This window comes from Phyllostomus discolor, chromosome 5 (genome assembly GCF_004126475.2).
Source record: "Phyllostomus discolor isolate MPI-MPIP mPhyDis1 chromosome 5, mPhyDis1.pri.v3, whole genome shotgun sequence".
Taxonomy (NCBI): Eukaryota; Metazoa; Chordata; class Mammalia; order Chiroptera; family Phyllostomidae; genus Phyllostomus; species Phyllostomus discolor.
The window spans coordinates 35,755,515-35,780,762 of NC_040907.2; the positions used below are offsets into that span (position 1 = coordinate 35,755,515).

Consider the following 25,248-nt stretch of genomic DNA (forward strand, 5'->3'; position numbering starts at 1 on the left):
CACAGTTATAATTTTTTTCTTGTGATGAGAACTTTTAAGATTTACTCCCTTAGCAAATTTCAAGTATACTATACACTATTGTTAACTAAAGTCACTATGCTGTACATTATATCCCAATATACTATGCATTTTAATTTCCATACAACTCTGTGTAGTAGTTGAATGTACTAAACATATTTAGCCTGAAGAAATGGGGAATAAAAGTACTGCCTTTTAATATCTGAAGAATTGTCAAGAGGAAAATATTTTTACCTTGTGTAACCTATCTCTGAAAGCAGAGTGAGGTCAAAAAAATGGAGCTTACTGGTGGCAACTCAAAATAAGGATAAACTAACACATAAAATTGATCTCTTTTTTAAAATATGGTTAGTATATAAAATGTTTTTATTTATAAAATTATAGTCAGAGTTGATAAGCAATGGAATCACTTCCTTAAATTAATAAGCACCCCATTGCTAAAAGTATTTAAGCACCCACCAGATGACCCTAACACAAAAATATGGAAAAGACTACTTAATTTGTGACCAATTAGACTAGTGTTTACAGATCTCTCCGAACCCATTAATCTCCATGAATCAATTAAGTCCCTATTATCTTTTGTCAGTTCTCACATCTATACAATGGGAGTACTGGTTTTGGTTATCTCAAGGTAATGTGAAAATCAGTATGTCAATGAGTATAAAAGTGCAGAGGCAAGGACTGAGGCAGCATCTGAGGGGGGAAGGGCAGAATGAATCTGTCACTGGTGAAAAAGGAGAGATTCTATTTAAGTTCACTTTTCACAAGGAAGACCACAACCCCAACTATATGCTAAACACTGTATCTTCCTCTTTATTCAACCAGACACACCATTATCATTCCTATCACTGTGTTTTTCCTGGCCTATAATCAACTTTCCCCTCACTTTATCCACATGACCTACTTTGATTCATATTTCTTTCATAGCCTGGTCCCTCTCTGAAATCTTTCCTGACCACCCTCACAACCTTAATTATTCCCTTACCAAGCTCCCAAAACACCAGCTAAAATTGAATTAATTGACTCTTTTTCAATATCCTCATAGCACCTTGTGTATACTTCCATAATAGAAATTGCTTCATTGGAAAGATCATGAGTTCTAGACTCAACTTAAAGCTGAATTGTGGTCCAGGAATTCTCAGTTTATTCATCTTTGAAAAAGGGATAGTTATGTCTGCCTCCCAGTTGTTGTTGTTGTAAGAGTTGTATAGGAACTAATAGTTGTAAAGGAACAGTGAGCATATAGTGGTTTGTGTATAGTAGGTAACAAGTGTACGTATTCGTGAATAAATGAATGAACAGATGAATGCCCTTTATTTCCATGTATTCTTCCCCCTCCTATCCAAATATAGACCATGGAATTTTCAGAGAAAAGGACTGTTTTATTTATGTATAGCTCAAGAAATTAGCATAACTTTAAGTCCAAAGTAATAAACAAACAACTATAATAAAATGATCTATTCTGATTTTACAAAAGTCTACTTCCTAATTTTCAGCAATAATTGTTAAATATGAGACCTTGGGAAAGCAAAGTGTTATTTATTATTATAGCCATTACTACATATATTTATTCCTTTAAAAAAGAAAAAATTTATTTTAGAATCTTTCAAAGGAAGGATCAATGATTATAGGGAAGTATCAAAGAAAGAAGAGACTGAAAGATAAATGGCACAAAGTAACGATCGCAGTTTGAGATGCTGCATAATTTGGGGAGTACATAATTATTGGCATAGAGGCCACAGACACCAGTTTGTAAATGAATCAAAGAATAATACTATTAATACTTAACATTTGCTGTCTGTCCTCCCCGAAAATACCAGGTATAAGTGTCATTTCATACTGCCAACATCTGCACAAGGCAAGTAAGATTGCTACTCTTTCCTTCTTTTCACATACAGTAATAACAAACACCAACCACTTATATAGTGCTTACTATTCATAAAGGCACAGAAGGTTTAAGGCACGTGCCAAAAATTATGTGGTTAATCTGAGTTGCAGAGTAAAAATCAGAAACTTAGTGTACAAACTCAAGAAAAAATTCATTTGAAATATACTGAACAACTTTTTCAGGCTGAAAATGCACTTGCTAAATTAAATGTCAACTATTTCCATCCTCAACATTTTTCTTTTAAACTAAAATATCCAATATTAAAAAGGTAATTTTCAGAAATTAGATTAAAAACAGAGAAAAAATAAGGCAAATGGTTCTACTAATAACAGACCCATTTGTCTGCTATATTATAGAAATGTAACTAAGGATATACTTAATAAACCCTGCAAAAGTAGGTTTACGGACAGCAATGATTCTATTAACTTTATTGGACAATACCTTTGTTAGGTTAAATCCACTGCTGGATCTTACAGTTACAATATACAATAATTCCTACCCTCAATATTATACTACTCCATACTAGATAGTAACTTTATAGAAGAACCAATGATTTAAAATAATTTTAAAACTTTATTCAAGATAAGAAAGCCCAGAATATTTTGTAATAAAATGAAACTGCAATAATAAACAAGACACTAAAAACATTAACAGATCAATACAATTACCACTAGGTGTCACCCTGATATAAAAGTTCTTGGCTGTCTCTAGGCTTGCTTTTATACTTTGAGTCTTCCTGATAACATGGAAAATTGCATTATTTTATTTAACATCTCTTTACATTTTTATATTTATACATAAACAGAAAAATTAGTATTTATTCAGTCCTTTAATTAACAGTAAGGTGATCTATAAAAACTAACAATTATACTGCAGGTCACATAAACTATAATGAGTATATTTTTTAAATTTCTTATGGCAGATGAATTATTGTACACATGAAATATACACATGCTCATTCACTGAGCCATTTACTTTCTCAGTGCCAACCACTGTGCTTAGAGAGAGAATTTAGAGAAGCCTAAGTTCTGGTTTTTGACTTTGAGAAGTTAACATTCACAAGAGAAACCGGAAACATATTTTAAAATCCATTTTAAAAAGCTACAGGACTTTTTATAAGAGCATAGGACATAAATCAACTTAACTACATCCGTGGAAGTCAAGAGGCTTCATAAGGGGAGATATGTGTGTGAGATGTTAAAAGATGACCATTAGTTTTCCAGAAAACTATAACAGGAAAGGGCAAATGAAAAAGGATATAGGAAATAGGTAACCACTGAAAGATATGTGAGATTTATATCCAAAAAGATCACTATGGGCAATTATATAAAATACAGAACAGAAAAAGAAATTGAAAAATGGTGATGAGACAGAGGAGTTATTTTAATAATTCATGAAAGAAATTAATTCCTGAACTGTATCAGATGGGTTCAAGATAAAGGAGGGATCCAGGTAGTATCATAAAACTAACAGATCTTAATCAGTCAAATGCAATTAAAAGGTGTAAAAAAAGAAAAAAATTCTGCTAAGTCCCAGATATTCCTGAGTACAGCTTCCATGGTGATATATATCAACAAACAAACAGAGAAGGTATCTGACATGATTCTCTGGCTGGCATGTGATTCATAATAAGAGAATAATTATAATCCTGACCAAATACAAAACTGGAAACAGAAGAAGCAGGAAAAAGTACAAGGTATAAAATAACATCTGATTTACAATCCATTTTGAATCAAATTTCATTTACAATATATTTGTAACTCTTTTAACTGTATTTTTAAACAGAATGATGTACTGCTCCTACTCTACCATACTTGGGCTTTTACAGTGAACTATAAAGCCAGTATTTTACAAAATGTGGTCCCTGGAATTTTTCACGTTTCTATAACAAAGCTTTAAAACAGTTCCATAGTCATTTTCTCCAAAGTAAGACAGAATTAAAATATAATATTAACATGAATAATCCATAGAAGCCAGTGTTTCTGAACACTACCCTTGAAATAAGCAGGGCATTTCACTCCAACTGAGTGAACCAGTAAAACAGTAGTTCAGCCCTGGCTTGTGTGGCTCAGTGGTCTGAGCGCCAGCCTGGGAACCACAGTGTCGCTGGTTTGATTCCTAATCGGGGCACATGCCTAGGTAGTGAGCTAGGTCAGGTCCCCAGTAGGCGGCACATAAGAGGCAACCACACATTGATGTTTCTCTCCCTCTCTTTCTCCCCTACCTCCCTTCTGTCTAAAAATAAATAAATAAAATCTTTTTTAAAAAGTAGTTCAAGTGGTAAAATATCCATGAACTTCCACCATATGCCAAATATTTTATCAATAAAATGAACCAGGTCACTTTTAAATATGACACTATTAACAGCTTAGCCATATGCAACATAACAGCAGTTAAAATTTATTTAATATAAGGTTATTTCAGTTTTCTTAAAACAAATAAAAATCTGAGATAATTTTAAGATTTAAGAAAAAAGTGTGATATAACACAGTTCTTTGCCCCATGATAATAAAATACTTATCACTAAACTAACAAAGTAAAGGCCTCGTAAGACCCTACTACAAGATCCCCTACCAACAATACCTTAGCAATGTTATTGAAAATCCATATGAGCAATAAGCAGGGTCAAATACTACTAGTCAAATACATGGTCAATTACTTCCTGATTAAATACTAGTATAAAGGTTAAAAAAGGTTTTTTTCCAAATATCAATAGATGAGTTTTGGTGGGTTTGAATATACAAAATTCATTTTAAATATCAACAAAAAGATATAAACTATAAATAAGAACCAAACAAAAATTTTAGAGCTAAGGACCATAATAATTTAATGGAATATTTCATTAAAGGGGCTCAACAACAGAACTACTCAACCAGAATAACGAACCTGTAAACCTGAAGACATGTCATTTGACATTATCCAAAGGGGGTTGGGGGGGAGGACACACAGCATGAAAAAGAGTGAAGAAAGCCTAAAGGACTTAGGAGACATGACTAAAGAACTGATATATGCATTATGGGAGTCACAGAAGAGAAAAAAAGAGGCAGAGAGCTTATGTGAAAAAATAATAGCCCAACTACAGAATCCTATAGGCACATACAGACACTTTAACAGTGGTGTTTAAACCACTTAATCTGGTTACAGAACTTAAAAGACAAATGTATAAAAATAACTAGAGCTATAAATATGTTAATAAATACAAAATATAAAAAGATATAATTTCTGATTGCAATAAAAAAGGGTAAGAAACAAGAATTTTTGTATATATAATTGAAGTTATCAAGTTAAAATAAATTATTATAACTTTAAGATGCCTTAGTTAAGCTCCACGGTAACTACAAAGAAATTATGTAAAGAAAATACATACAAGAAAATGAGAAAAGAATCAATGCATGATATTACCAAAAAAAAAAATTAACAAACATAAGACAACAAGAAAGAAAAAGAGGGCCATAAAGCTACAAGACAGAAAGAAAATAATTAATAAAATTACAATAAAAGTCATTCCCTGTAAGAAATTATTTTAAATGTAAATGGATAAAACTCCCAATCAAAAGACATAGATTGGTTAAATGGATTGAAAAAAAAAGCAAGATCTAACTAGATGTTGTCTACAAGTGACTCACTTTAGATTCATGGACATACAGAGGATGAAGGGGAAGGATGAAAAAAGATATTCCATGCAAATGGTAACCAAAAGAGAGGTGGGTTGCCACACTTACAGCAGACTGAACAGAATGTAAGTCAAAACACTGTCACAAGGGAGAAAATCATAAAACAAAAAGACAGTCAATTCACCAGGAAGATGTAACAATCATATACACATGAGGTGTGTACAGAAAGTATCCAGCCATGTAACCTGAAAAATGGTGGCACTTATCGAAGAAGATACATGATACAAGAAATATTGTGCATAGGACCTGACACCTCAGTCCCCTTCAAAGTAGGTACCCTGGGACCTCACACAGTTCTCCAGGATCATTAGCAACTGTAGCACAATGTTCCTTCTGCTCTGATAACAGAAGCCGCAGAACACATTTTGCCATGACATAATTTATGCCAAGTTCCTGCATCAAAATCTCAGACACCATAGTTTTTGGAATCCCCAGATCAGCTTCTAGTTTTCACACTCTGTCACCAATCTTTGTTAACTGCAGCCTGTACACCTTCAACATTCTCAGGAATTCTGCTTCTTGCAGGCTTTCCAGAATCTGGATCACTGTAAACAGATTCTCGACCATCTCTGAAGTGTTTGTGCCACACTTTTATTTGTGCTGCATTCATTATACTATCTCCGAAAGCCATGTGAATCATCCAAATAGTTTCTGCGGAGGAAAGTTTCAAGCTTAAAGCAAAAGTTGATGCAGATTTATTGCTCTACTTGCTCAGTCAATTTGAAAGCAATAGCCACACAGTACACATGCTCACTCAATTACCTCTACTGCCACCACTGACTAATACAGTGAAGTCGTCATTATTCACACATGTACATTTCAGTCCACTCTCCTTGGCTGACAGGTTCCATCAATGTCACACAAACTGTTCTCATTATATTAATAATGGTTGTACTTTTTCCAAATATTCAATATCAAAGCACCCAGTATATGAAGCAAACAATGACAGAACTTAGGGGAAAAATACACAACAACACTACTATAATAAGAGTAGGGGATTTCAATAATGAATAAAACTTTCACATAGATAATTAATAAGGAAATGGAGATTTGAACAACATGGCACACAAAACAGACCTAACAGACATACACAAAACATTACATCAAACAGCAGCAGAATATATGATCTTCTCAAGTGCACTGGAAACATTCTCCAGGACAGATGATGTTAGGTCACAAGAAGATCATCTTAATAAATTTAAGAAAAATAAAGACTTACGCAAATAAACAAAATTTGAGGGAAAAAGCAGAAGGAAACTGCTATAGATTTTTTGTTTCATTATATTAAGTTGGAAAATATACTTGGTATAATTTCAATCTTCTTAAATTTTTTAACATGTTATCTATTCCAGAAAATTCACCAATATGTGGAAACGATATATTAAACGATATATGCTTGAACAACCAATTGGTTAAAGAAAAAAAGCAAAACAGACAAATGAAAACAAAAACACAACATACCAAAACTGATGCAATAGAGGGAAGTTTATAGCAGTAAATACTTCAATTAACAAAGGTCTCAGACTTCTGGCCAAGATGGAGGCATAGGTAGACACACTGTGCCTCCTCGCACAACCAAGATAGGGACAATAACAATTTAAAAACAGAGTAACAACCAGAACTGACAGAAAATTGATCTGTATGGAAGTCAGACAACCAAGGAGTGAAAATATACACATTCATCCAGATGGGTAGATGGGATGGAGTCAGGCAGCCGGACGAAGAGGGTTCCCGGCACAAAAAGCGGTGGCACTGGGCACACAAGACTGAAGCAGGCGGACCCTGGGCACCCAGACAGTGGCTGGCAGACTCCAGGCGTGGGGTGGCAATGGGAAGACCCAGCGAGGTGGCAATTGTGAAGTGAGGCATGGCATGCAAGGCAGCCGGCTGACTGGACAGTCTCACATTCACCCACAGAAAAACCAGGTGAAACAGGGGAGCGAGACAAACCGCGCAACCCAGGGTCCCAGCTCCGGGAAATAAAGCCTCAAGACACTGACCAGGGATACCTGTGGGGGTTGAGGCACAGGGACAGACCCCCAGCCTCACGGGAGAGTTCACTGGAGAGACCCACAGGGTCCTAGAATGTACCCAAGCCCACCCACACAGGAATCAGCACCAGAAAGGCCCAGTTTGCTTGGGGGAAGCTGAGGAAGGGATTAAAATTCGACATAGAATGGAGCAAGCGCCATTGTTCCCTCTTGGACTTCGCCCCCATATATAGTGTCACAACCCAGCAACTGGGGTACCCCGCCCTGGTGAACACCTAAGGCTCCGCTCCTCATAATAACAAGGCACAAGACCAAAAAAAAAAAAAGGCCCAAATGAAAGAACCGATCAAGGCTCCAGAGCAAATACAACTGAACAACCAAGAGATGGCCAACCTATCAGATGCACAGTTCAAAACACTGGTGATAAGGATGTTCACAGAATTGGTTGAATTTGGTTGCATATTAGATGAAAAAACGAAGGCTATGCTAAGTGAAATAAAGGAAAATGTACAGGGAACCAATAGTGATGAGAAGAACACTGGGACTCAAATCAATGCAGAAGGAAGAAAGAAACATCCAATCAGAAAAGAATGAAGAAACAATTATTCAAAAAAATGAGGAGAGGCTTAGGAACCTCCAGGACATCTTTAAACATTCCAACATCCGAATTATAGGGGTACCAGAAGGAGAAGAGGAAGAGCAACAAGTGGAAAACTTATTTGAACAAATAATAAAGGAGAACTTCCCCAATCTGGCAAAGGAAATAGACTTCCAGGAAGCTCAGAGTCCCAAAGAAGTTGGACCCAAGGAGGAACACACCAAGGCACATCATCATTACATTACCCAAGATTAAAATGAAGGAGAGAATCCTAGAAGCAGCAAGAGAAAAGAAGACAGTTACCTACAAAGGAGTTTCCATAAGACTGTCAGCTGATTTCTCAAAAGAGACCTTACAGGCAAGAAGGGGCTGGAAAGAACTATTCCAAGTCATGAAAGGCAAGGACCTACTTCCAAGATTGCTCTATCCAGTAAAGCTTTCATTTAGAATGGAAGGGCAGATAAACTGCTTCTCAGATAAGGTCAAGTTAAAAGAGTTCATCATCACCAAGCCCTTATTATAGGAAATGTTAAAGGAATTTATCTAAGAAAAAGAAGATGATCAAAAATATGAACAGTAAAATGACAGCAAACGCAGTTATTAACAACCACACCTAAAATAAAAGCAAACTAAGCAAACAACTACAACAGGAACAGAACCACAGAAATGGAGATCACATGGAGGGTTAGCAAAAGGGGAGTAGGAGGAGGAGAGAAGGGGAAAAGGTACAGAGAATAGGTGGCATACATGGTAGGTAGAAAATAGACAGGGGGAAGGGAAGAACAGTTTGGGAAATGCAGAAGCTAAAGAACTTATGACACGTGGACATGAACTAAAGGGGGAAGATGTGGGTGGGAGAGGGTATGCAGGGTGGAGGGGAATGAAGGGGGAAAATGGGACAACTGTAATAGCATAATCAATAAAATATATTTTTTAAAAATCAATAAAATTGCTTTCGACCTAAAAAAAATAAGAATAAAAAAATAAAAATTAAAAAATAAAAATAAAAGTGGGAGGGTCTCAAATAAACAACTTACCTTACACCTCAAGTAACTAGAAAAAGAGAAACAAACTAAGCCCAAAGTTAGCAGAAGACAGGAAATAAAGATTTCAGTAGAAATAAAAGATAATAGAAAAAGCATAGCTAAAAATCAACAAAAGTGTTGGCGTTTGAAAAAATCAGTAATTTTTTTAAAAATTAGCCTAAACAAGAGAAAAAGACTCAAATAAATGAAATAAGAAATGAAAAAGGACAGAGTATAAATGATGCCACAGAAATAAAGGGATCATAGAGATCAGTTATGTGCCAACAAATGGGATAATATAGAATGGGTAAATTCCTAGAAACAAAACCTACCAGGACTGAATCATGAAAAAACAGAAAATATGAACAGACCTATAACTAGTAAGGAAATCTCAGTAATCAAAAACCTACCAACAAAGAAAAGTACAGCCCAGACTGTTTCACAGGAGAATTCTAACAAACATTTAAAGAAAAATTAATATAAGTCTTTTATAAACTCTTTCTAAAAATCAAAGAGAAGGGAACATTTCTAAACTCATTTATGAAGACAATATTACCATGATGCCAAAGTCAGACAAAGGTACTATGAGAAAAACCACCAAAAACTGCAGGTCTTTAACTCTAATGAATACAAATGCAAAAATCCTCAACAAAACTCTAGGAAAAAAATTAAACAGCACATTAAAAGTATTATACATACCATGACCAAGTGGAATTTATCCATAGACTGTAAGGATGATTCAACATGTGAATACACATCAATGTGACACACCATATTAACACAATGGAGGGAAAAACATCACATGATCATCTCAATAGACGCAGAAAATATTCACGACAAATTCAACACCATTACATGATAAGAACACTCAACACACAGGAACAGAAGGAAATTACAACAACATAATATACGCTATATATGAAAAGCCCATAGCTAACATGATACTCCATTGTGAAAACTAAAAACTTTTCCTCTAAGGATTATGAACAAATGCAAGAATGCCCACTCTCAATGCTTCTATTCAACATAATATTGAAAGTCCTAACCAGAACAATTAGGCGACAAAAAGAAATAAAAGGCATCCAAGTCAGAAAGAACTAAAATTACCTCTGTTCACTAGAAGACTCAAAAGAGTCCACAAAAATAAACAACAAAAAAACCCCCTACTAGAACTAATGAGCAAATTTCGCAAAGCTGCAGGATATAAAATCAAATACAAAAATTAGTTTTGTTTCTATACACAAATAACAAATAATCCAAATAACAAATAATCCAAACTGAGAAAAGAGTACCATTTATAATAGCATCAAAAAGAATAAAATAATAAAAATAAACTCAACCAAGGAGGCAAAAAACATGCACAATAAAAACTACAAGACATTGCTGAAAGAAATTAAAGAAACAAATAAATAGAAAGACAACATGTTCATGGATTGAAATACCTGATATTGCTACTATGCCATACTACCCAAAGCGACCTAATATTCAATGTGATTCCCTATCAAAATCCCAATGGCATTTTTTGTAGAAATAGAAAAAAAAAATGCTGAATTTCATATGGAACCGCAAAGGACCTTGAAAAGGCAAAACAATCTTGAAAAAAAAAAAAGAAGAAAGCTGGAGGCCTCACACTTCCTGACTTCCAAAACACTTTACAAAGTAATCAAAACAGTATGGTACTAGCATAAATGCAGGTGTATAGACCAATGGAACAGAATAGAAAGCCCAGAAATGAACCCACACGTATAGGTCAAATGATCTTTGACAAGGATGCCAAGTCTACACAACAGGGAAAGGATAGCCTGTTTAACAAATTGTGCAGGATAAGCTGGATACGTACATGTAAAAGACTGGAGGTTAGACCTTCATTTTACACTATACACTAAAATGGGTATAACTCAAAATGGATTAAAGACAAATATAAGATCCGAAACTAAAATTCCTAGAAAAAGCTACACAACACTGGTCTTGGAAATGATTTCTTGGATATAATGCCAGAAGTACAGACAACAAAAGTAAAAATGGCAAGTGGGACTACATTAAACTAAAAATCTTCTGTAAAGCAAAGCAAATAATCAACAGAGTGAAAAGGCAACATACAGGACAAAATATTTGCAAACCATATGTGATAGGGGTGAATATCCAAAATATGTAAAGTCCTGCAGTTCAATAGCAAAAAAGTAAACAATCCAATTTAAAAATGGGTAAAGGACCTGAATAGATATCTTTCCAAAGAAGACATACAAATGACCAACAGTCATATGAAAAAATGCTCAACATTATTAATCATCATGATAATGTAAACCAAAACCACGAGATATCATCTACCTGTTAGGATGGCCATTATATTTAAAAACAAAACAATAATAAAACCCTAAAAAACAAAATAACAAATGTTGGTAAGGATAAGGAGAGTATAGGATCCCTGTGCATTATTGGTGGGAATGTAAAATGAAGCAGCCACTATGGAAAAAGAGTAAGGAAGTTCTCAAAAAATTAAAAATAGAACTAATATATGATCCAGCAATCCCATTTCTGGGTATTTATCCAAAACAATGGAAAGCAGGGCCTTAAAAGAGATTTGCAATTCCATGTTTACTGCACTTAAAGTAATCAAACTTTCAGAAGCAGAAAGTATGGTGGTTGCCAGAGGCTGGCCAGAGGGGAAAAAGGAAAGTTGCTATTCAGTGGATACAATGTTTCCATTATGTAAGACGAAAAAGTTCTAAAGATCTGCTGTACAAACACTGTGCATATAGTTAATAAAACTATACACTTAAAATTTCATATTATGCTTATGTTTTCATATTATTCTTTTTTAACCGCAATTTTTTAAAAAAGGGAATGTAGAGGAGAACACTTGGAACAGAAAGATGTGCATGGGGAGAAATGGCTGGACTAGGAGAGGAATCCGAGTACATGGGCTCTGAACCTATTCAAAGAACTGAAATAAGTCCATTACAACTTAGACTGGTGAGCAATAAGGAGAATAACAATAGATAAAAGCTAAAAATGTACCAGGGACTTACAGCCATGTTAAAAGATTTGACTTTTATCCTAAAAACAATGGAAAATTCTAAATGGTTTTAAGTAAGAGAATAACAATCTGATTAGTGTTTGAAAATGATCATTCTTTTAACAGTCTTGCTTTTCTCTGTATTAAATTAATAGAATTGGGAAAAATCTCAAAAAAAAAAACATGGACAAAATTCCAGAAATATCTAGGATGTAGATTTAAGGCAAAACTACATTAAAATAGAAATTAATACAGTTTCTGGTTCTACAACAAACACAGGTCAAATAATCTGAACCAAACGTGAGTTCAACACAGGTTCTCTACAGAAATTTAGTAAAGTCTGTCTAAAAAAATTAAAAAGGCAGGCATACACTTTGAGTTTCCTTTGAAAGGATAGAACTGAAGCAGAAATATGTCTCATTTTCTCTGTTTCATAAACCACAGTATGAAAAGTAAGTGAGCTTCAGCTACAAAGTCGGATATGCAGTGTACCTAATAATTGTGAAGTTTTTTCAAGCTCCTAGATATTTGACTTGCATCTGTCCTAAAACAGCATTCCATACAAGTGGAACAAAATAATTATTCTCAAACTTACCTCACCCTCAACATAGCATTTAAAAATAGAGCACAATAATGTATACGGGAAAACAGTTTCAATTTGCTTTTGTTCCCTTGTTGGCAGTCAATGCAAAAGAAAAAAATATAAACTAAATGTTTACCTAATAAATTGTTTATTTATGAAGGCTTTATGGTAGGAAAAACCTTACCAACAGTACAGCTGTCTTCAAGAACCACATCAACATTTCTGTCTCTGTACTCAACCCTGAAGTCCAGCATCCGAGGTTGCCTTTCTACAATCTGCCTAGATGGCACTACAGGTCGAAATGCCGATGAGGAAGAAGGAGCAGGAGCTGGAACTGGATGACTTGCTGAATCAAATACAGGTCCTGGTATAGTTTCACCTCCATAGTCACTGAAATATTGACATAAAAGAAGGATTACCATCAACCAAATCATTACAGATCATCACTAAGGACCTGCTCCATACTTGGTTTGTGTTGTTCTTCCTATTACATTTACCCACCTGTGCATCAAGGCCTAACCTTAGGTTCTTCCACCACAAAATCTTTCCATGTGACTGAAGGCCACATCCCATCCTTGCTTTTCTTTGTCTATCAGCAGTATCATACATATCATTTAGCATTTAATTACATTTTTGCTTCATATTGTTATGATGTTGGTATAACATTTTAAACTCTGAGAATTAGAACAGTATCTTTACTCATTCTCAAATGAATGGCTATTTGATTCATTAACTCTAATTTTCACAATTTTGAAACTTCACCTTCCTTAAACCTCCATTCTCCCCATCTCACTCCTCAGTCTTAAAAAGATATTTTTCCTACTTTGCAAAGAAAACAGATGCCATCAAGAGAAAATTCCCTTACCCTTTTCACAAAAAATCCACAAACTAACCCACATATGCACTCTCTCTCTTTTTATGAAATAGAGAAGACTGATCTATCTACGCAGAAATTTAAAAGTCTTCTCATTAGTTTTACTTATAGATTATTATCCCTTCCTTTTCCAGTATCTTCAACATCTCCTTCTCTTCTGGATTCTTCGCAAAAACATTTAAACATGTTGAAATGATTTCCCTTCTTCAAAAATAAAAATGAAATCCTGGTTCTGAGAAAACTAATCATATTTGTAAGGATCAAATCAGACAATGTATATGAAAAGCTCAGCACAGTGTCTGGTACCTAGTAAGAGCTTAGACTCAGTATATTCAAAATTTTAATTCATTAATGTTTCCCCAAGCTTGACCCTCCTCCATTATTCCTCGTATCAGTTCCCCAGGCCAGAAACCTCTGACATTATCTTTGACCCCTTCTTCTCTCTCAACTGCCAAATCTAATCAGTCCTTTCAATGTTACCTTCTAAATATCTTTTAGATAAGTCATCCACCTTTCACCTCTGAAGCTACCACCCTTGTCTAAGGCACACTCACTTTTTATATAGTCTAATGTAAAAGCATCCTAACTAATCTCCCCTGCATTTTATTCCATTTCACCACTAGGCTGAAATTAATGACAGAAATGTCTTCTTATCATTTTCTTCAATACTCTCCTCTGTTTTGCATATAAATAGGTAAAGTGGCATACAAGGGCTTGTATGATCTGAATCCTATCTCCCTTCCCATTCTCATCTCCTGCTATGCTATCTCCATCTCACTATGCTAATAGCCACAACAGCCTCTGTCCTGCTGGATCCTGTTTTATGGGGGGACACAGACTTACTTCTAAGACTAGTCTTTCCTTTCCATCTCATCCCCTAAATTCCATGTTTTTTCTAGCTAATTATATTTATCCTTTACATCTCAAACTGGATGTTTATCAACTCAGAGCACATTTTACTATCTCAAACTAGTTCAAATTCCTCACTACTATCAATAACTATACATTTAGTTGCATAATTAATCATTTGACATTAAGTCCCCACTAAAATCTAAGTTCCACAAGGGCAAAGCTGACATTTGTGTTTTTAATGGCTGCATCTTTTGCCCTGATCTCCAGATTTTATATCTAGAAAGTACTCAACTATTTGCCAAACTAATAAATAGAAGAAGAATAATTAAAGAATTTGGTTTTTCTCTAACTTAATGTATCATATATTGCCACTTTTTTCCCCTCACTTGGAAAAGTAGGAATGAAGAGAACATATGGAATGCTTCTATTGAAACATCATATATATATATATTCTGCTATCACCACCAGAACTACAAAGCTCCGTCTAAAACTTTCTTCTCTCCCAGAATTCAAGGAAAAACAATGAACTGAAAACGAGAATAGAAATAACAAAAAGAATGACCAAAACATGCCAAGTTAAGCACTGTTCACACAATTTACATTTACTTCACAACGCTGCTTTAATCAGTGTTTACCAAATTATAGATTATATCATTGATTTAGTGAATTGTGATCAGTCTCTTAAAGAATGGAATGGGAATGGGAATGGGAATGGGAATGGGAATGGGAACGGAATGGAATGGACTATCAGTATGTGTCACTTAGTAGTCAGGACCAAATACTATTTAATAAAACTTTTTATTATGATACATATTTATATGTGTGTATTTTGGATTATGAGTATTTCTCATTGTAGATTATAGTCAAAAAAGTTTGAAAGTAACTAACTGAGATCTCGCCAGAGTTCAGATACTATAGTAAACACTGATCCACAAAAATATATTCTTCCTCCCAGTTGTTAGATTCAAGGAAAACAATCTTCGAAGGAAGACATGGGAACAAAGAAAATGTCCAAAGCAGGCAAGACTATCGCTGTGGGAATCCAAAGTGAGCTCCTAAGTATCTATGAACAGAATCTGTGCAATGATACTTCACATCTTTGAATTTTGTCACAACTTTTCAGAACCTAAGAAAAACAGCTGAAGTTATTAGGCTGGTCATTGACTTACTGTTTTCTTAACTCCAAATTCCTCATTCTATAGTATTCTGTGATAGTGGGGCTAGGATTCCACAAAATTGTATACAGGGTGGGGCAAAAGCAGGTTTACAGTTGTGAGTATACAAAACAGTGTATTCATGCATTATTTATTAATTATTGTATTATTTTTCATACTAACTATAAACCTACTTTTCCACCCTGTTTTGTTTCCTGATAAGATTCTGCCTATAGGGTACAGGTGGCAAGCGCAAGGCCTGAGGGCCCAATTCTCCCCTCCACCTTGTTTTATCCAGCCTGGCACCTTGTTTCTACCCAGCAGCACCTCTGAGCTCTCATGTAACTGTTAAGGAGCAGTTATATTTATACAGTCCTAAAATTACATTCGGCCCTTTGAAGGCAATCATGAGGCTGATGTGGCCCCCAGTGAAACCAGTCTGACACCCCTGCTAGGGGATACTAGATAAAGATTAGTAATTAGGAAAAGAGGAGAAACAACTTCCTTCTTCCTGTTTGCATGCATTTTTATCAGCTTCACCCTGTAGCTTTGTCTCCTGCTTTGTTTTCAGCATTCTTATAACCAACTTCTTGACATACCGTGAGAGATACCAGTACTAGCTAGACAGTATGCACTCCAGAGGTCTAATCCTCAGCGTCAAGGGTTCCCTCAGAGCTTCAAAATCCCTTTTTGTTAATCCCTTTTTCCCCTAGATCTAAGAATGGTAACTTCCTGAAGCACTTTTTTTTTTTCTCATTTAGTCTTCCACACCCATTTAACCAATCCTTCATTAAATTCCCTCTGATGAATTACCCTAGTGTGGTTTCATTTTCTTGATAATGGTGGTGTTCCAGGAATCAGGAGATTTAGGCATTGGCTTGATTATGTCCTCAGCCTTCAATGCACGGCTGAGCACCACGTCAATGAAAAATAGGATACTAGTGATCCAAGACATAGCAGGCATAATGATTAATTAAATTATCACTTGTAGTTAATTATGATCACATGCACCTTTTGAAACAAGTGCCTAAGGGAACCAAATGGTCTGACTTGACCGTTATGGTGGTAATAATGATAACAAGGACTATGGCTGGCTGCCTCTGACTCTAAGGGAGAGCTTACAAATGAAAATGGCATATTTAAGGTTTTTAACTTTCAGTTCAAGTCATGGTAAGAAAGCTACCAAGCTTCTGAAGTGGTCCTTTAAAAAGTTTCTTATTTCTTCTTTTTTTTTAGTTGTAATTACCTTATTATCTTCTTGGTTTCTTAGCAGTTAAATAATCTTTCTTAATATTTCCAGGAGAGCACACCATTTTTATTTTGAAAAACATCCAACATATTTGTCTTACATGATATGCAAAGGAAATATCTAAATTTTTAAATTCCTTCCAATGCTCATTCATGTGTAGTATTTCATTACACAAGTTATTTCATAAACACTGAAAACAACGTAAGAAACATCTACATCTAAGAATTCTAGTTTTTACAGTCCTTCATCAAATAGTACTATTTTCAGATACATTTTCAGACATTCTAGCCTCTATGTATTTTGAATGGGTATAATATAACCACTAGAAGAATCTGAGCCCCTTGGAGGATGGCATTGGAAACCCATCTCTACTGGAGTAAAGATCTGTCTTTAAAAAGTAGATTGTATTACCATTTTGATTGCATTCCTTTTAGTTATTTGAGATTCTAAGAACTCTGGTAAGCCCAGAGGTGAAAAGATCTCTTAATAAGCTTTAGAAGGTAGGAAAGGTAAGGAAAGCAAGGCTAGGACTTGGCACATTCACTAAGAATGTAGCACCTGAGAACAGCTTATAGTAAAGTACCAGGGCACAGTTACTACTGAACTCCTCAGGATGATGAAGCATCCACTCCCTGCAGGAGTAATAACAGCTGATTTGGTGACTGTGATTGGTCATCTTTTAGGAGTACTGCAATCCAGAGACCCCCATTTGGACTTGACAAATACTCTGTGTAAGGAAATGATGGTCCATCCTTATCAGTAGGGCAGGGATTATGCTTCTCTCTGTGTTCAAGATCTTTTAGATCTTTTCTTGCTAAGTGCTTTCAGTATATTCTTGATGATCTTAGACTCTGGATTCAGATGTCTTTTTTCCCTGTTCTTTTTCATTGTGGCAATGATCTCAACATGTGGGCAGGACTAGCTTAAAGAAATCATTTCAAGTTTTTCTAAGGAACTTGGATTAACAAGTTTATCACTAATATTGATGCAGGTATAGCATGTAGTTCTAGAGACAGGTATTCCTTGAGCTTCACTAAGGGTCAGAAGGATAAGGCAAAAATAAGAAGAGCATTTTGATTCATGGTGCTGTGATTAGAGGTTCCTCTGCAGTAGGTTCAGAATGTCTAAGCAGTTGAGGAATGTCTGAGAAAAGTTTCTTATTTCTGTAACCACGAGCATGATCCTGCTGAGAATTTGATCCAAAATTTAATTTTGCAGCTTGCATAATTGCAATGAAATTTGAATATACAACTTTCTAAGTCTCTTTTGTAAAAGTTAAGACACTATTTTAGAAGGAATGGGCCCCTAAGATGTGAAATGGGAATACCTGAGAGGACTCAGATGGTTAGAACCTTGACCCCAGGAGTCCCTCTGAGTTTCTTTTGTAAGCAGAAAAAGATCTTCATCCCATACTGAAAAGGTTAGCCCTTCTCTTGACTGAAAAATGTCAATACACATACCTGAGATAGTTGCTTTGAAAGGGATATCTACTTTCAAAACTTACCCCCACCATTTCTTAATCAGATCTAGGCATGCTCCCAGAAAAGGAGTACAATGTCTTAACTGAGAGAGGATAGCTTATATCCAAAAAGAATTATAAATTATATCAGCACAAAACTAGGGATTAGGTATGAAAATGAATTTGAAGTAAGTCTGACCACAAGAGTTTGGGTAAGGCCAAATATAACATGTTTGCTTAAGCAGCCTCAAGTACCTCTAATAGTTTGCTTGTTGGCTGAATGAAACAGAAGTCCCAAAGGATGAATGAGGATGAAATGCCCAAACTTTCCTGGCAAAATGTAGAAGAAATCCAGATGCTTAGAAAAATACAAATGCTGGAATATATTTACCATGTACAACCTGATTATAGACACATCCTTCTACATCATCCATAAGTTCCCAGAGGACATTGCAATAAAGCACTGAGAAATACATTAGTTAAGGAAATCTGCATTCTTGAAAAACCCTGTAATGGCTGTCTTCTCTGGGTTGGGAATGACATGGCACCATGAAAAAGATTTCCTAGGGCATGATAAGATCTCAGAGTGCAGAGGTCAAGTGGCAGAATTTAATAAGAGAAAGCTGGGAGCAATTAGTTAATGGAGAGCACGGGCAAAAAAGAGGCAATCAGAAGATTTCAACCTGCAGAGATCTTTAGTAATGTTTAATTGAACATGGTATTTCTAAGGAACAAAACTAAAAGTCAGCCTACTAAAATATTATTTGTCAATATACATACAGTAGAAATCCTAGACATGACCATCTAAATTCTAAGTTCCCTAACCACAATGGAAAGTTATAGTCACTCCCACTTTCCAAACACAAGTTGGTTCAGACATAAAGTCCCTCATTCCCTCAAAGACAATGCAACACAGCCACATTTATGTATTGTAAACATTTCCTGTAAGACCTCCCCTCAGAGACTTGCAACCATTTACTAGGGTGTTTATGTACTGATAAAAGGAAAAAATCTAGATCTTTAGGGGATTACTAGATGCTAACTCTAAACTAATACTAATTCCTGGGGATATAAAAGTGGAAGTTTATGGTGGTTAGGTTTTGGCCCAAACCCACTCACACTGGGTTCAAACAATCTCAACCTACAGTGTAGGTTTTTCCCCAGAGCCTGAATGTATAACTAAAAGAGACACATTTAGTAACTGGTGGACATCCCATACTGGTTTCCTAGTCCATGGAGGTAGGCTTATTGTTCAGGGAAGCATAGCAGGAAGCAAATGATGTTGCATATACCTTTTTCTTCTCTATAAACTTGCAAACATCATGACAAGCATTTTGCTTTCCACCCAGCAAGGTAAAAGACTGTCTTTTCCTAAAGATTATATAAACTCTCAGGCTCTTTGTCATAATAATCTAGTCTGGAAAGATCTTAATCACCTAAACACTCCATCAAACATTACATCGATGACCATGTGGACTGGTCCTGAAGAGCAGAAGTATCAAGAAAGTGGATGCTTTGGCAAGACACATGCTGCTAGAGACTAGGAAATGCACATCACAAAAACATATGGGCCTGCCACCTTGGTGACATGCCATGTCTGTGGTCCAATGGTCGGAAGTATGTCAGGGTAAAAGGCTGGTTGTTATACAGTACACTTTCCATCAATATATAAGATAACTAAGTTAACTGAGAAAGAAAACATTTGGGCTAGGAAAGAAAAAATGGCTATGTATTATTATATACTGGCACCAACCAAAAATGGACAGCAGTGAAAGAAAAGCCTCCCAGTGAGGGGAGCTTAAGATTGTGCCATAGGTTGACCAATTTATTTAGAAGAAAAAACAGCCTGAGGTACATATCCACATTGACAGTTAAGAGGTTGGCTAGCTGATCAAGACTTGGAAAGAATAAAAGGAAAGTCTGGGAAAGAATTATAGAAATGGATCTTTTAGAATAGACACAAAAGGTGACTATATATGTTTATAAGGTGAGTATTTATAGACTATCCACTGAAAAAGGGACTCTCAACATAGATAAGATGACATTGTTCTATTATGTCAGTCAGCTTTTTCCCCTTGCTATCCAGGGCGGCTCAGTGCATTAGAGGATGCTGCACCTGTAAGTCTGCTCTTGCCCTAGGCTCTCTTCCCTGTAGACCAGCAGGACCCACCCCCATCTAAGCCTGGCGGTCCAGGTGTTTCCTGCCGTCATTATATCTGGGCTGTATTGGTATCCTCTTTTTGCTTTTTCAACCTGCTCCATATCTATGTAACTAATTCCCTCTATGAAATTCTCTGTTTGAAACACCTAGTGGGCTTTTTCTTCTCTTTACAAAACCCTATTTCTAGAAGATAGCCTAATATTTCAAATCAGAGCAGGCTATTTGGTGTGGTTGTCAGCAACAAAGAGGGTTTTTTAAAGTTATTGTTTGAGAATTCCCTTACTGGCTATAATTACTCTATTTCAAGATCATAAAAAAATGAATTTATGATAGTTTTTTTCACTAGTAATCCAAAAACAATAAAAAAAAGAGGAAAACAGAGAGACTACCAGTTAATCAATGAACCTATCAGTTTTGACTAAAGTCCAATGACATTCAGAGTGAGGTCATCCATAATTGTTGACTCAAGAAAAAGATCTTTAGGATTTTTCATTTTAGGATGAAGACTACTGTCCTTTAATTTGACCTTGTCAACATTCGTTTTCTAGTTAATTAGTAACTTAAAATGTAAACTATAATTGAAAAATAAATTTCAAATTAAAAAATTTTAAAAAGGACACTGATTTGTAAGGGAAACACTACAGAGAAATGTATTTTAGACCTAACTTCAACTAGAGGAGTATTTTTAGCCTTACTCCACTTTCCTCTACAAACCACACAGATCCTTGGAAGGCAGTGAACAACAGCCAAGTAAACAGGAACTCTTCACTTGTTTACTGCAATTTTTTAAAATCCACTTCATGGTAAAACCTCTAGGTACAAAAGAATATATATATATATGTTTAAAAGATAAACTTTGTCTTTAGAAAAAATCAAATATTTTAAATGGTCATCAGAGAAGACAACAAATAGAAACAAACTGGTCAAAATGGATGTTTGAAAACAAGCCCTGTCTTCACAAGGTTTCCTCAATGAGTTAAACAACGGACAAAGAAACATACAGTACGTCTATCTAAGTAATAAAATAAATAGGAATTGATAAATGCCACCTAGTTAGTCAATGTGTAAAATTACACTATTAATTCATAAAATTTTGGAAAATACAGGATCTTCTCTTTTAGAAATTATTCGTAATTCACTAGTATTTCTTTCTAACAATAACTATCTCCAAAAATAATCTGTAAAGGGACTCTGGACAATACGCTAAATATATAAAATATTACACCAAGATGCAATAAATATACATGTTACACACTTGATGTTTATGACTGAATGAATGGTTTGCATTTGTGACTGGGTTAAGTTACACACTTTAAAAATGTTTTATTAGCAATATACTGTCTCATGAAATAAACTGTGGAGGGTGAGGCAGTAAATTCGCTTAATTTCCTGACTCCATCAACATCATGCTCTATCATCTGGGTCAAGTCACTTCATGACTTATACTCTCTCCCTATAAAATGAGGGATAATAATACCTGCCTCTACTCGCTTACAACTAAAATAACTGTTAAAAACAAAGCTGTAAGAGAAAGATGTTATATACATGTATTAAATTTAAACATTTTACCAAAAGGAAAAAATCTTAAGACAAAAGTGTGACATGCCTGGCATACTGACCTGGAAGAGGACAGAGTAGTATAAGAAAAAGCATAGCTTTTAAAAGGAAAAAATCCAGACTTCACTACCCACTACACCTGTGACCTTGAGCAAGTCTGTGTAAACTCTCTAACCTTAAATTTCCTCATTTATGATACATGATTTATCTCAAGGTTTGTAATGAGTATTAAAGGAAAATATGTCACAGTGAGTTAAGTATTAAAAAAAAGGTTAAGTTTCATTGCCCTTAAATTTTATGGGTACATTAAAAACCATATTTCCACTTTTAAACTCACACAAAAATCTGATTTCAAGAAAAGTTATAAAGACAGGGACTGGGCTCTTCTCCCTCCAAAAATAACTCTTTAAAAAATTATTTTTGGTAACTTTTCTCTGTTTAAGGATAAACTGACATATTAAGAGTCACTTATATTTACAGACTGCATTTAACGTTACTACAAAAGTCAAACATAAAAAACAAAGATCCTTTTAACTGCCGACATATACCATTGCTAGCATTGTGTCTTCCCCTTTCAGTGTTCAAGCCTGTGAGAAAGTATAAATAGCCCTCTTTCATTTTCCTCTGGTCAGTAGCCATACAGCAGAATTTTCAGTTATATTAAATCCACAGTGGTTTCAAAGCTGAAGAAGAAATGTTAGTAGGAAGGAAAATAGTTGAAGACTACTACTAGATACAACTGACTTTCTCTATGGACATAATTCATTCCTTCAATTTAGCAAGCAAACAAAAACAAAAATCCACTCTGATGAAAGTTAAACCCTAAACAGTATAGTAACCTTAACAGAAATCAATTCAGTACTATAAATATCTAGTTATAAAATATAACTAGATAAAATATAACTAGATATTAAGCAAAAATATCATCTGCAACAAGGGAGATGGGATGTTTCCAGGGATGAGGAAATTTCTACAGTTCGTCCATAGCAAATACTATTACATGTAAGATATATCCAGTATGTACTCAGAACCCAGCAGCTGAATCCACAAGGGTTTAGCAAGCAAAAATTTTGGCACAAAATGTAGAATAACATTTACTCAAGAATAAAACTGGAGCCATATTTAGCAGTCTAAAACTTTCTTAACCAAGAAAAAAAAAATGATCATGAAGGAGGCTCCTATAATCATCTGGTTTGCTTTCTAGACAAGGTTAGAATTGAATGCCTTTAAGCACAGACTTTGGAAATCAGCTACATTTACTCTGGATGAAACTCTTTCTGACAGTTTTAAAGAAAGGTTGGAGGATAGGTCTGTTTATCATTGCTTTCACCTAAAAACCATCAATCACTAAGGGTGGTACAAGTACCAAATAGAATTTTGCTTCCTTTCTAAATATACAGTTTCCTATGAAGTACAGCACATTTTGCTTTTCCTGGTGAGTTTTTTGATGTTTTTGCAACAGCACTTTTCTTCCTCTCCAAAACAACCTCATTCCTAGTGTGCTGTTTCTGTTTGCCTCATCTGCACTTTTAGCAGATCACGCTTCAGTGACTTAGAAATCCCAGCCACCAAAATTGAAGCCAAAGTTTGAATTGAGAAGGGTGGGGGAGGGAACCAAGCAATTAAACTGCACTTGGAAGGGAGAATGGTTTTACCTCCTATGACTTTACAGTGTGCTCTTTTAATTCAAAACCAGAGTCTCCGATTTTAAGGAGAGAAAAGTTAGGGATTTATTTTTAATTTAAAAAGTTATTTGTAACTATTATAGTTCTCTTTGGCAATTTTACCTTCTGGCAATGACACAAAACCACAAAGACCATTCCACATGTTAATACTGGATTCTTCAGGTAAAATAGTTCAGTGCTCTGGGAAGTTTCATTATTAACAACTTGCTGAAATTATGACAAGTTATCATGTACTTAATTTAGAAACCAAAAGAAAGGTTAAAAAGAATGTAGTAAAGCCTGTATAAGTAGATTATAACCATGCCCTGGGGCTATTGAACCATACATCATTTCTCACACCAATGATTTAAAGGATTAAGATCCTTCCATTTTATAAATTAGAAGATAGCCTTGAAAAGCTTTCTTAAAAATAAAGTAAAACAACCTTTAAAAATATCACCCACTGAAATAACATATATGGTTAAAAGTAAAGACTTTAGCCCTGACTAGTAAGACTCAGTCAGTTGGAAGCTGTCCTTCAAACAGAAAGGTTGCCAGTTCGATTCATGCCTGGGTTGTGGGCCTAGTCCCAGGTTGGGGCACATGCAAGAAGCAATTGATCAATGTTTCTCTCATAAATCTATGTTTCTCTACTCTTTCTCCCTCCCTCCCCCTTTCTCTAAAGATAAATAAATACAATCTTAAAAAAATAAAGTTGAGACTTTAAGAAAGTAATATAGCTAACAAAGAGATCTGAAAGAAGAGTAACTACATTAAAATGAACTTACACAACAGATCAAATGCTCTATCAAAAAGTGAAACAAAATTAACAACTGTCTTTTGTTTTTTTTTTTGCTTTGCTGAATTCCCATCTTACCTTTAAGCCCCCAATAACATACCTTTGTAGAATGCCATTTTCCTGGGGTATTACACCATTGATAGCTGCCTGCAAAGGGGAAACAGAAAGCTGTTTAAAGAAGCAGAAAATATTCAGGGATGGACTGTAGTGGGATGGTGAACATTATAAAGAGAAATAAATATATTTTGTAGTAAACAAAATACTACATGTTTCCTTAATGACATAAAATATTATCTATTAAGTGTTTCTCTCTTTCTCTACTGTAAAGTTTTTCTAAAACTTAAGAAAATTTTAAAAACATGTATTTGGCATAATAGTATCCTCAAATTTTTAGTCATAAAAAGCTTAATTTCCACAGTACTCGTTTAAGCAAAATACCCACAAAATAAGTGTTTAAGGATGTCAAAACGTAAAACCAGTACCTTTAAGTAATCTTTTTAATATTAGTTTCTCCCTCGGGTTGAGAAGAACAAGATATAAAACCACAAATGAAAAACTCTAATAAGAATTTAAAGATTAGCTCAGAAATTAAATTCACTCTATCTTCTTATTATCATTTTTGGTTTTTAAAAGAACATTTAGAAGAAAAAAACATAGGGGTGAAGTTCTTTGACAAAGACAACACC

The 25,248-nt window shown here is 35.0% G+C and overlaps 2 protein-coding genes across 3 annotated transcripts in view; both read right to left on the reverse strand.

Moving 5' to 3' along the window:
• LOC114496088 (FAS-associated factor 1) overlaps nt 1–25,248 on the reverse strand; it is a 380,509-nt gene that overhangs the window by 245,640 nt on the left and 109,621 nt on the right. For both annotated transcript variants that reach the window (XM_028511353.2, XM_028511352.2), the window contains 2 exons: nt 24,663–24,709; nt 12,978–13,183 (listed from right to left, as the gene is read on the reverse strand). In XM_028511353.2, coding sequence (XP_028367154.2) covers nt 12,978–13,047 — 70 coding nt within the window. In that variant the 5' untranslated portion in view covers nt 13,048–13,183; nt 24,663–24,709. The remainder of the gene's footprint in view (nt 1–12,977; nt 13,184–24,662; nt 24,710–25,248) is intronic.
• On the reverse strand, nt 17,341–24,392 carry LOC114496089 (C-X-C motif chemokine 10). The gene is given in 2 exon segments (XM_036026067.1): nt 17,341–17,980; nt 17,983–24,392. Coding segments are annotated over 2 exon segments (291 nt in total). The 5' UTR covers nt 18,005–24,392; the 3' UTR covers nt 17,341–17,711.